Genomic DNA, 12611 nt, shown 5'->3' on the forward strand with positions numbered 1-12611 from the left:
AAAAAAAAAAACGGAATCCCAAAATAATTAGGAAAAGGAAAATTGCATTATCTCCATCACACTTTCCAATAGAAAATAATAGTACAGTTTTTGGTTTGCTCCAAAATAAAATATGTTAATTTAAAGGAAAGTCCATTGGCAATTGCACTAGAATTCCATTTAATTTGAGGTAATTGACAAATTTCACAGTGGACTAAAAGAAAAACAGAAATTGGGGAAAAGAAAATGTTGACGCACACACTTTACAACCGTAAAGCCATCAATGCAAAATTTGCATTTCTCAATGGTATAAAAACTCCAATGGAAATACGAAACAGTCACAGATCGTTTCGATCATTGTATAACGTTCTATCAAGTCGTCTCAATTTACCGCAAAACAAATCGAAAACACAAAGCTTTGAAGAAGGCTGCAGGAAAATAAAATCATGAATCCTTTGAAAGCTCTTTGTGTAGTGGCCTTCTTGGCTACCGCTGTTTGTGCTGCTCCCAGCCATCAACAATACTCCAGCAACTTGAAACCATCCCAATGGTTGTCCAAATCTCAATTGGAGAGGACACCTTCTCTATCCGAGATCGATGTTCAGAGATTGGAAAGTATGCCCTTGGAAGAAGGTGCTAAAGTTTTGGAAACTATCTGTAAGTGAAGACATAGGAAAAACCCGAGTGGAGAAATTAAAAAAAAATAATCTTAATTTCGTATTCTTCTAGACCATGTTGCCCAAATCAACAATGAATTGGAACAAAACTATGCTCCTCATCCCAGCAGCATTCCCGTCTACATTGTCATGTCCAATGGTCAAAAAGTCTCCACCACCTTGGATAAAATGGCTGAGACCGCCAACCAAGATCCTGAATTTGGCAATGAGGAAGTCACCATCTTCATCACTGGTCTCCCCTCTACCACTGAAACCGTTGAGAAGGCCAATCGTAAATTGGTTGAAGCCTATGTTGAACGTTACAGTGGTCAAAGACAAAAGCCCATCAATGTGAAATTTGCCCGTAACAGCAATAAGAACCAATATGATGATGATAACAACGATGATGATGATGATGAACAAGATTACGATTGGTCCTCCTCCAAACGCAACTCTGGAAACCTTGTGGTAAGTTGAATATTTAAGATTTAAAATTTAAACTGTTTTTTCGAAAGTCCATGTTTGCAAAATTTTAAATTAAATTTTTATAGAAAATTTTAGATAAAATTTTTATAGAATTTTTATAAAAAAAAATGTTATAGAAAAAAATTTAGTTGACATTTTTATAGAAAAATTTCATATAAAATTTTTCTAATATTTTTATAAAAAAATTTTGGATGAAATTTTTATAGAAAAAATTTAAATGTAATTTTTATAAAACAATTTTTAATGAAATTGTTATAATTTTTTTTTTTAAATAAATGTAGTATAGAAAATTTTTAAATTAAATTTTTATAGAAAATTTTAGATAAAATTTTTATAGAAAAATTTGAGTTGAAATTTTTATAGAAAAAATTTAGTTGAAATTTCTATATATAAAAAAAACTTCTATTATAATTTTTCTATAAAAATGTTAGAAAAATTTTAGATAAAATGTTTATAGAAAAAATTTAAATGCAATTTTTATAAAACAATTTCTGATGCCATTGGTATAAAATTTTTTAAAATAAATGTAGTATAGAAAATTTTAGATAACTTTTTTAGAGAAAATTTTTATAAAAAAAATTTATTGAAAAATTTTATTTGAAATTTTTATAGAAAAATTTTAATTGACATTTTTATAGAAAAATGTTAGTTGAAATTTTTATATATAAAAAAAAATTCTAATAAAATTTTATTTAAAATTTTTACCTAATTTTTTTTAAATTATTTTTTTTTTGATTTTCTCTAAAATTTTATTTAATTTTATATAATTTTTTTTAAAAATTATTTTTTTTTCAATTTTCTCTAAACATTTTTTCTAAAATTTTATTTAAAATTTTTTATATAAAATTTTACATAAATTTTTTTTAATTTTCTCTAAAATTTTATTTAATTTTATCTAAAATTGTATGTTAAATTTTTTTTTTATAAATTATTTTTTTTTTTAATTTTCTCTAAAATTTTATTTAATTTTATCTAAAATTTTATGTAAAATTTTTTTATAAATAATTTTTTTAATTTTCTCTACAATTTCACATTAAATATTCTATTTCTTATTTAATTTTTCTTTCAAAAAAGTTACAACAAATGTTGTCGTAAAAAATTTTATTGAAAAATTTAATTTGAAATTTTATTGAAAAATTTTATTTGAAATTTTTATAGACAAATTTTAATTGACATTTTTATAGAAAAATGTTAGTTGAAATTTTTATATATAAAAAAAAACTTCTATTAAAATTTTTATCTAATTTTTTTTTAAATTATTTTATTTAATTGTATGTAATTTTTTTATAAATTATTTTTTCAATTTTCTCTAAAAATTTTTTCTAAAATTTTATTTAAAAATTTTTATCTAAAATTTTATATAATTTCTTTTTTATATTTTTTTTTAATTTTCTCTAAAATTTTACTTAATTTTCTCTAAAATTTTATGTTATTTTTTTATAAACTGTTGTTTTTAATTTTCTCTAAAATTTTATGTAAAATTTTTTTATAAATAATTTTTTTCTTTAACTTTCTCTAAAATTTCACATTAAATATTCTATAAAAAATTTCTCCTTTAATTTTTCTTTCAAAAAAGTCACAACAAATGTTCTAAAAAAACTCCACATCTAGTTTTTCTAACAAAATATTGAAAATCTGTCTATAAAAATATTTGAAACATGTAGTTTGTTTAAAGTTCTTCAAAACATTTTATTCCGAAAATCTATACACAAATGTTTGTCGTATTATTCTAGAAAAAATTTCCGCATTTTTTTATTAATTTTTTTTTTCTCAAAAAATTTTTAATTTTTAATTTCATTAATTTCCTATTCTCTTCCATAGGTCATTGCCTTGGGTGAAAAATTGCCCGAATTGAAACACCAAGCCTTGTTGGACGTTGAAAAAGTCGGTGAAATGGTCGCTATCCAAATTGTCAAATTGGATGTCCCCAATGATATTGTTCACATTATTGGTCAAAACGTTGCTGCCCATGTTGCTGGTGCCGCTGGCCAAGAATACAAGAGTTTGACTGGAAACAAATTGGCTCGCATCACAGCTTTGGACCCCTCCAAATTGTACGCCAAGGATCCCGAAACTTTGACCGGTCTTAGCCGTGGTGATGCCAAATTCGTTGATGCCATTCACACTTCTGCCTTGGGCATGGGTACCTTGACCCGCGTCGGTAATGTTGATATCTTCCCCAATGGTCCATGCGCTGGTGTTCCCGGTACTGACAATGTTGTTGCCGCCTCCATGCGTGCCACCCAATACTTTGCCGAATCTGTTGTACCCGGTAATGAACGTAACTTCCCTGCCGTTGAAGCTAACTCCCTTGAAAGCTACAAGCAAAACAATGGCTATGGCAAACGTGTATACATGGGTATTGATTTGGCCACCGATTTGGAAGGTGATTACATCTTGGAAGTGAATGCCCACAGTCCTTTCGGAAAGAGAGCTTCTGCCAAGAAACAAAACTCCCATTATGCTGCCCACAAATCCTGGAAAAATACCGAAAACTTTGCATAAATCATACTTCTCGCTTCCCCAGCCTGTCTAGAGATGAGGAGATGAACTTATAATGAGATACCAGGAAGAGTGATCTATTAAACTGAATCTTATAGAAGTTGTTCTCTAGTTTTAAGTAGTCTTAAAGCTTTAGTATGAGATCTATATTGATAATGAGAAAGCCATAAACATGCTCACTAAGTGAAAAAAAAATAAAACAAATTTCTTGGAAAAAGGACATGAAAGTGTTGTCATTTGGGAAAATTTTTATTTTGGGAAAACTGCTCTTTGTGAGGACTAACTTGGAGGAATGTTATAAACTGGGCATTTAGTTTTAAGTCACATCAAACCAAACTGAAAATGCCATCCTAGGACTAGGGATTATAATAAGAATCCAAAGGTCGGCTTTTCGACTTTTTCAAAATTTAAAAAAAAAATTGAGATTGGATTAAGAACATAAATGAGTTATCGTTTTGGGTTTAATCAATATTGGGAAAATTGCTTTATGTGAAGACTATCAGGAATGAATGTTACAAACTGGGCATGTAGCTTTAAGTGACATGAAAGGAAACTGAAAATGTCATCCTAGGACTAGAGATTATAATCTGAATTCAAAGGTCAACTTTTTCAAAATTTGAGATTGGAAATTTTTGATTTTCGCAACGGGAAATTCGTTCCAAATTTCGAAAAGTCTACATTCGTCATTGTCGATTATTAAAAAATCGACTTTTGAAGTCGTCATTTTTCAACTTTTCCATGAGTAGTCGACTTTAAAATATCTACGTTATATTCCTTTTTCAATTCAATGTCAAAAAATTGGAGATTATCAAAAGCCGACTTCGACACTTTTAATCAAAAAAGTATTTGTATCATTCGTTTTGTTTTGTTATTGTTGGTTTTTTTCTTTAAACATTGTTGTTGTTTTTTGATTTCAGCTTAAAACTATGCATTGACTAAACTACTAGTGTAGCTTAACCAACAGAGGAAAAAAATGTTTGTCAAATTCATTTGGGCAAAGCCCTATAGACTGCAGATGGTTGGAATTACCACATTCCTCATCAGCATCCTCTACTTGCAGCAAAACTATCAACCAATTATCAGAATAAATTCAGGCAGTTCATTAAACCCAACAATGAACCACACTTGAACCTTCCGAAAAAAGGTTTTGCATGATAGCCGGCTTATACCGAAATAAATTCGTACAAACATATCTCTTTTCCTATGTCACTGTCAAATCATCGATTTGAGTGCAGTTGGCTGGATTTATTTTGAGCGTGCTTCCTCTTTTTTCATTCGTTTTGTTTTGTTATTGTTGGTTTTGTTCTTTAAGCATTGTTGTTGTTTTTTGATTTCAGCTTAAAACCATGCATTGACTAAACTACTAGTGTAGCTTAACCAACAGAGGAAAAGAATGTTAGTCAAATTTATAGACTGCAAGATGGTTGGATGGACGCACGTTTCGGAATTACCACATTCTGAAAAAATATTGTCGTGATGTCAAAGATTTCATGTCCTTAAAATACGAATGCGAATTTTGCATAGCATAGGCGACGCATTTCTCTGATATAAAGTTGTTTTCCCTGTCCAAAAGCCAATATCTTTTTTAATTAAGTCGTTCTGTCCTTATAAAGGGTGATTTGTTAAGAGCTTGATAACTTTTTTTTTTAAAAAAACGCATAAAATTTGCAAAATCTCATCGGTTCTTTATTTGAAACGTTAGATTGGTCCATGACATTTACTTTTTGAAGATAATTTCATTTAAATGTTGACCGCGGCTGCGTCTTAGGTGGTCCATTCGGAAAGTCCAATTTTGGGCAACTTTTTCGAGCATTTCGGCCGGAATAGCCCGAATTTCTTCGGAAATGTTGTCTTCCAAAGCTGGAATAGTTGCTGGCTTATTTCTGTAGACTTTAGACTTGACGTAGCCCCACAAAAAATAGTCTAAAGGCGTCAAATCGCATGATCTTGGTGGCCAACTTACCGGTCCATTTCTTGAGATGAATTGTTCTCCGAAGTTTTCCCTCAAAATGGCCATAGAATCGCGAGCTGTGTGGCATGTAGCGCCATCTTGTTGAAACCACATGTCAACCAAGTTCAGTTCTTCCATTTTTGGCAACAAAAAGTTTGTTAGCATCGAACGATAGCGATCGCCATTCACCGTAACGTTGCGTCCAACAGCATCTTTGAAAAAATACGGTCCAATGATTCCACCAGCGTACAAACCACACCAAACAGTGCATTTTTCGGGATGCATGGGCAGTTCCTGAACGGCTTCTGGTTGCTCTTCACTCCAAATGCGGCAATTTTGCTTATTTACGTAGCCATTCAACCAGAAATGAGCCTCATCGCTGAACAAAATTTGTCGATAAAAAAGCGGATTTTCTGCCAACTTTTCTAGGGCCCATTCACTGAAAATTCGACGTTGTGGCAGATCGTAAGGCTATTCATGATGAAATGTCAAAGCATACTGAGCATCTTTCTCTTTGACACCATGTCTGAAATCCCACGTGATCTGTCAAATACTAATGCATGAAAATCCTAACCTCAAAAGAATCACCCTTTAGTTCCGATAACCTCAATTTCATTTTATAATGTATAAAATGACCGCCGCCGAATATACAAATTTATATCAGCTTAGACGAGCCGCCGCCGACAAAAATGGGTCGGCTTCATTCCCAATATTTTAGCCTAACATAACTTGGATTATTCAATCCATTGTGATGGTGAACTTCTACGTTTAGCTCAATAATAAGAACCACTCTTTTATAGCCGAGTCCGAGCATGAAACCACTCAGATAAGCTTTAAAACACTCAGAAATGTCACCAACATTACTGAAAGGGGATAATCCACCGCTGAGTTTTCTTTTTTTTTTGTTTTTTTGCAAAGGCGGGCATGCAAACCAATGGCACCCAGGGGTATTTATGGGTTCAAAAAATGACATTTTGTTTCAGAAGGACTACAAATGTTGGGCCAAGTCCATCGATTTAAAAACATATGATGTAAAATAAATGGTAACTTTAATATTTTTTAAATTATTTTCTCTTATCTGAAAATATATATTATCTGAAATCTGAAAATAATATAATAAAGCCAACCTTAACTATTTTAATCATCCGATCCGGTTGAAATTTGCTATGTTGTATTAGTATGTAGCCTAACACAACGTATCAAATTTGATACGCGATGTTAGTATATGCCCTCTAACAACCATGCAAAACTTGATCCATATTGGTCCATAATTATATAGCTTCCATATAAAACGTTCTCCAAATTTGACTTCCCGAGTTTCAAATTTTATCGGATCCAGTTGAAATTTTGTACGGTCTATGGCCTCTAACAACCACTCAAAAATTGGATAATATTGGTCCATAATTATATGAAGCCCCCATATAAGCAGACCCCTTGATTTTAAGAAGAAGTTTCCTCCGAAATGTTATTTGTTTCTCTAGCGTATGAAAATTGGTTGATATCGGTTTATAATTATTTATAGACCTCTATAAAAACAAGTAAGGAAAGTCTAAAGTCGGGCGGGGCCGACAATATTATACCCTGCACCACTTTGTAGATCTAAATTTTCGATACCCTATTACATCCGTAAATGTGTTGGGGGCTATATATAAAGGTTTGTCCCAAATACATACATTTAAATATCACTCGATCTGGACAGAATTTGATATACTTCTACAAAATCTATAGACTCAAAATTTAAGTCGGCTAATGCACTAGGGTAGAACAAAATGTTAGTAAAAAACAAGTATATAAATTAGTAAGTTCGGCCGGGACGAGTCTTAAATACCCACCACCATGAATCAAATATTATAGTTTCCTGTGAAAATTTCAGGGAGATTTGGTGAAAAGCAGATCAGTTCAACCAGCACACTTCCCGAAGATAAATTCAAAGATTTTATCTATGAAGACTAGATCAGATTCTGGATTTATAAGAGCCATATTTGTTTGAGTTTTAGAGGAATCATAAACATCGTGTGCAAGTGTGCAAGAAAATGAAATAACGCCTTGATTTAAAATCTAACATCTGTAGATTTTTACCCCCATTATTTAAATGATTACCAGAAGTAAAATCTGGAAAGTATAATTCAGTTTCAAGCAATTTTCATTATCAGTGCTCATGGACCGATATTCACCATTTTAGGCACACCTCTTTATGTTCCTAAAATACTTCTAGATTTAAAATTTCATGCAAATTTGATAAAAAAAAAAACTATGGTTTCTAAAAGCCCAAGAAGTAAAATCGGGAGATCGGTCTATTTGGGAGATAAACCAAAACATGGACCAATACACGCCATTTTCGGCTCTCATATTTAAGGTCCTAAAATACCTGTAAATTTCTCATTTCAGGCAAATTGGATAAAAACTACGGATTCTAGAAGCCTAAAAAATAAAATCATTTCTTGCACACCTATTTGTATTCCTAAGAACCTCCAGATTTTCGATTTCAGGCAAAGTGGACAACAATTACGGTTTCTAGAAGCCCAAAATGTAATATCGGGAGATCGGTCTATCTGATGGCTATATCAAAACATGGACATGTACTCACCATTTTCGGCATACCTTTTTAGGGCCCTAAAATAACTTTCGATTTCCAATTTGAGGCAAGTTGGATAAAAACTACAGATTATATAAGCCCAAGAATCAAATCTGGAGATCGGTCTATATGGGTGCTATATAAAAACATGGTCCGATACTCATCGTTTTCAGCACACCTCTTTAGGGTTTTAAAATACCTCTAGATTTCTAATTTCAGGCAAATTGGAAAAAAACTACAGATTTTAGACGCCCAAGAAGTAAAAACTGGAGATCAGTCTATATGGGGGCTATACCAAAACATGGACCGATACTCACCATTTTCGTCACACCTCTTTATTGTTCTAAAATACCTCTAGAATTCCAATTTCAGGCAAATTGGTTAAAAACTACGGATTCTATAAGCCCAAGACCCCAAATCGGGAGATCGGTCTATATGGGTGATATGCCAAAACCTGGACCGATACTCACCATTTTTAGCACACCTCTTTATGGTCCTAAAATACCTCTAGATTTCAAATTTCAACCAAATTGGATAATAACTACGGATTCTAGAAGCCCAAGAAGTAAAATCGAGAAATCGGTCTATATGGGGGCTATACCTAAACATCAACCGATAGTCACCATTTTTGGCACACCTCTTTATGGTGCTAAAATACATCTAGATTTCCAATTTCAGGCGAATTGGATAGAAACTATCGATTCTAGAAGCCCAAGAAGTAAAATCGGGAGATCGATCTATATGGGGGCTATACCAAAACATGGACCAATACTCACCGTTTTTGGCACACCTCTTTGTGGTCATAAAATACCTCTAGATTTCCAATTTCAGGTAAATTGGATAGAAACTAATGGTTTTTATAAGCCCAAGACCCCAAATCGGGAGTCGGTTTATATGGGGACTATATAAAAACTTGGACCGATATAGCCCATCTTCGAACTTGACCTGCCTGCAGACAAAAGACGAGTTTGTGCGAAATTTCAGTACGATTGCTTTATTATTGAAGACTGTAGCGTGATTACAACAGACAGACAGACGGACATGGCTATATGGTCTTAGAATTTCTCCCTGATCAAGAATATATATACTTTATATAGTCGGAAATCGATATTTCGATGTGTTACAAACGGAATGACAAACTTATTATACCCCCGTCACCATTCTATGGTGGTGGGTATAAATATGGGAAACATTTAAATGTGGGGCAATTTTAAGGAAACTTCGCAAAAGTTTATTTATCGCTCGATATATATGTATTAAAAGTTTTGGAAAATTAGAGTCATTTTTACAACTTTTCGACTAAGCAGTGGCGATTTTATAAAATGTTGGTATTTTGACCATTTTTGTCGAAATCAGAAAAACATATATATGGGAGCTATATCTAAATCTGAACCGATCTGAACACTGTTCCACAGTGTGGCACAGGGTATAAATATCTTTTATCTATTTATAGACCAGAATTTAATGCCCAACACGTTCATTTTTAGTTCTTTTTATAGGCTAAATATTTATCCCACCAACCTAGTAAACCAATCTCCAAATTTACGTATTCTGTTTATTTGAGTCAAATCAAAAAAGATGAGAAATGAAGAAGCAGATGTGCTAGCTAAAAAGAGCGGTCGTGGAACGAATAATGTCCTTGCGGATATTTTTCCTTCACTGTATTCATATCGTTACAGGATTCATGTCAAATATGATTAATTATGACGAGGACGTTGGGTCTCTTCAGAAGGTGCGAGCAAACCAAGATGAAGAATTTTTCAGAATTATTAAAACCATGGTGACCCTAAAAAACTAAGTTTTCTTTCTTGTTAAGATATCAATTAACTATAAGTTGACCTTAGCCAAACGGAGTTATCTTTCAATTTAAGATAACCATTTTTAAGTCGAATCACTTAGCTATAAGGACAAAACGATTTCATTGACATTTGGACAAGGAAAAAAAATTATGTCAGAGAAATGCGTCTTCTATGCTAAGCAAAATTCGCATTCGTATTTTAATGACATGGTATCACAGTGAACTAGAATATTGCAACTTTGTAACTAACACTTAAATTGACAGTGTCCTCTTTAACATTCAATCTTTTGTTGTATTCGTAAACTTTCTAAGGTTAGTCTATTTCTCTCTTTTTTTACCTCTATAGTATGTTTTTTTGCAATAATAAAATAAGTTAAAATTAGCGTTAGTTTAACTACGTTTTTTTCAGTGTGGAAGTTCTCGAGCGACTTTAAAGGAGACCACCAAAGGATATCAAAGTTGAAAATTTAATTTTTTCCCAATGGACCTATAGTGGTCTAAGTGAAGATCAATCCAATTCATGAATTGATGACATCCTCTACAACCTAACCTCAGGTTGATACCCTGTTAGATTTAAGATTTCATGAATTTGATTTCACCTTAAAACTATGCATTGACTAAACTACAAGTGTAGCTTAAGCAACAGAGGAAAAGTTTGCTTATCAAATTTATTTGGGCAAAGCCCTACACTGAAAAACATATTTACGTGATATTAAAGATTACGCATCCTAAATTTTAGGATGCGAAATTTACAAAATATTAAGGGCAAAGTTCTTTAAAATAATGAAATTTTAATTAAAATAAAGTTTATAATCTTTGCTTCATTTTTTTTTCATTAAATTTAGGATACACATTTTGTAAATTTGCATCCCACCGTTAACGTAAAGAAACACATTTTTGATTTAAAGAAATTGTCCTTAAATTAACTGAAATATTGAAACTTTAGATTTAAGATAAAAACGCTTCAAATATAGGCCAATACTTATTTTGAGGATTTTGCGTCTTTACTTTGAAGTATCCGTTATAATTTGGATTTTCAAACTGGCATTTGTTTGTACGTGAGTACCTTTATTAATAAACCGCGAAAAGAGAATGAAAATTGTATAAATAAGATCTGTATCCTAATATTAATTTTATTGGTCCTAGATTTAAAGCCAGATAGGTCTCTAAAAAATTTCTTTATTTTAAAGAAGCTGCATCTTTGGCTCGAAATCAATAACAAAATCTTTAAGGGAAGGTGAAAATCTTTGGATGGACAGCTGTTTCGGAATTACCACATTCCTCATCAAAATCCTCTACTTGCAGCAAAAGTTTAAACCAATTATAAGAAAATTTTGTCAAAATTTTATTTCTATAGAAAATTATGTCAAATTTTTATTCCTATAGAAAATGTTGTCAAATTTTTATTTCTATAGAAATTTTTTTCAAAAATGTCTTTCTATAGAAAATTTAGTCTGAAATTTATTTCTATTGTTGTTTTTGATTTCACCTTAAAACCATGCATTGACTAAACTACAAGTGTAGCTTAACCAACAGAGGAAAAGTATGCTTGTCAAATTTATTAGGGCAAACCTCTATAGACTGCAAGATGGTTGGATGGACAGCTGTTTCGGAATTACTACATTCCTCATCAGCATGCTCTAGTTGCAGCAAAACTATCAACCAATTATCAGAATAAATTTGGGTAATTAACTAAACCCAAAGTGAACTACACTTGAACCTGAATTGTAAAAAAACCCTGAAGATTATAACGAAACAACAAAATTGAATGACATTTAACTCACTCTCAACAACATGAAGGTACAAATATATGCACCAATAGAGCATTTTAATTTAATTATGTTTTTATTTATTTTTTAACTCATTGATAAATTATTTTGTTTTATTCCCCGCCTTTTCATTTTACTACATACAGTGAAACCTCTCAAACCGGACATCTCCCAAACGTGGACAGCTGTCTGGGACTTTTGCTATATTAACACATTAAAATTAACCTCTTATAGGTGGACACCTTCCAAATGTGGAGAAAATGTAGGCGACCGTGAGTGTCCACCTTTCAGAGGTTCACTTTATATGTGGTTTGCATTTAAATCTATTTTTTTTTTTTTGGTTTGCCTGAAGCAAAATTTTCATATTTTTCTATGTAATTATTTTACAGTATCTGCTTAGAAAAATCATATCGGGAAGAATCATTCTACGGTGGAGGTTATAAAAAAAGAAATAATTTTGCCATCACTAACACAAGTACCTATTTCTGACATTGTCCATACTGACACATATAAAAAAGGTGTTTTTGTTCCGTAGTTTGACCTTGTTAAATGTTTGAAAAACTGTATGTTGAAAGCCTAAATAAAAAACACACTCTTCAAAAAAAACAACATTACCCAATCGCTGCAATGATATGCAATCAAAAAATTTTAAAGAACACAAAAACAATTTCCATAGCAAACAAAAAACGCTAAGCAGAAAAAAAACTTAGGTCAATGACTTTCGCGTTTAAATTCAGCAAAACTGAAGTTCAAACCAAAAATTGTCTTTTGTCTGGAAAAATGTACGAACACAAAAATGAAAATGCTCAAACCAAAAAAAAATCTTTCCATCTCAGCAAATTCACCAATCGCTTGCTACAATTTCCCCTTATAAAGAGTCGAATGAAATCCGAAA

At 31.8% G+C, this 12611-nt stretch overlaps 1 protein-coding gene across 1 annotated transcript; it reads left to right on the forward strand.

Annotated features, from left to right (window-relative positions):
- Positions 1 to 319: 319 nt before the first annotated feature.
- Positions 320 to 3850, forward strand: LOC142229121 (vitellogenin-1-like). The gene is made up of 3 exons (XM_075299659.1): positions 320 to 636; positions 709 to 1103; positions 2943 to 3850. The coding sequence occupies exons 1-3, from the start codon at positions 426 to 428 to the stop codon at positions 3624 to 3626; spliced, it is 1290 nt and encodes a 429-aa protein (XP_075155774.1). The 5' UTR covers positions 320 to 425; the 3' UTR covers positions 3627 to 3850.
- The last annotated feature ends 8761 nt before the right edge of the window (positions 3851 to 12611 follow it).

The sequence above is a fragment of the Haematobia irritans genome, chromosome 3 (assembly GCF_050003625.1).
Source record: "Haematobia irritans isolate KBUSLIRL chromosome 3, ASM5000362v1, whole genome shotgun sequence".
In the NCBI taxonomy this organism is placed as follows: domain Eukaryota; kingdom Metazoa; phylum Arthropoda; class Insecta; order Diptera; family Muscidae; genus Haematobia; species Haematobia irritans.

Bases quoted from the DNA above. Each gene is read 5' to 3' on its own strand.
- LOC142229121 (XM_075299659.1), top strand. From the start codon at position 426: ATGAATCCTTTGAAAGCTCTTTGTGTAGTGGCCTTCTTGGCTACCGCT. The intron at 637-708 runs GTAAGTGAAGAC...GTATTCTTCTAG, and splicing joins TAAAGTTTTGGAAACTATCT to ACCATGTTGCCCAAATCAAC. The intron at 1,104-2,942 runs GTAAGTTGAATA...TCTCTTCCATAG, and splicing joins GCAACTCTGGAAACCTTGTG to GTCATTGCCTTGGGTGAAAA.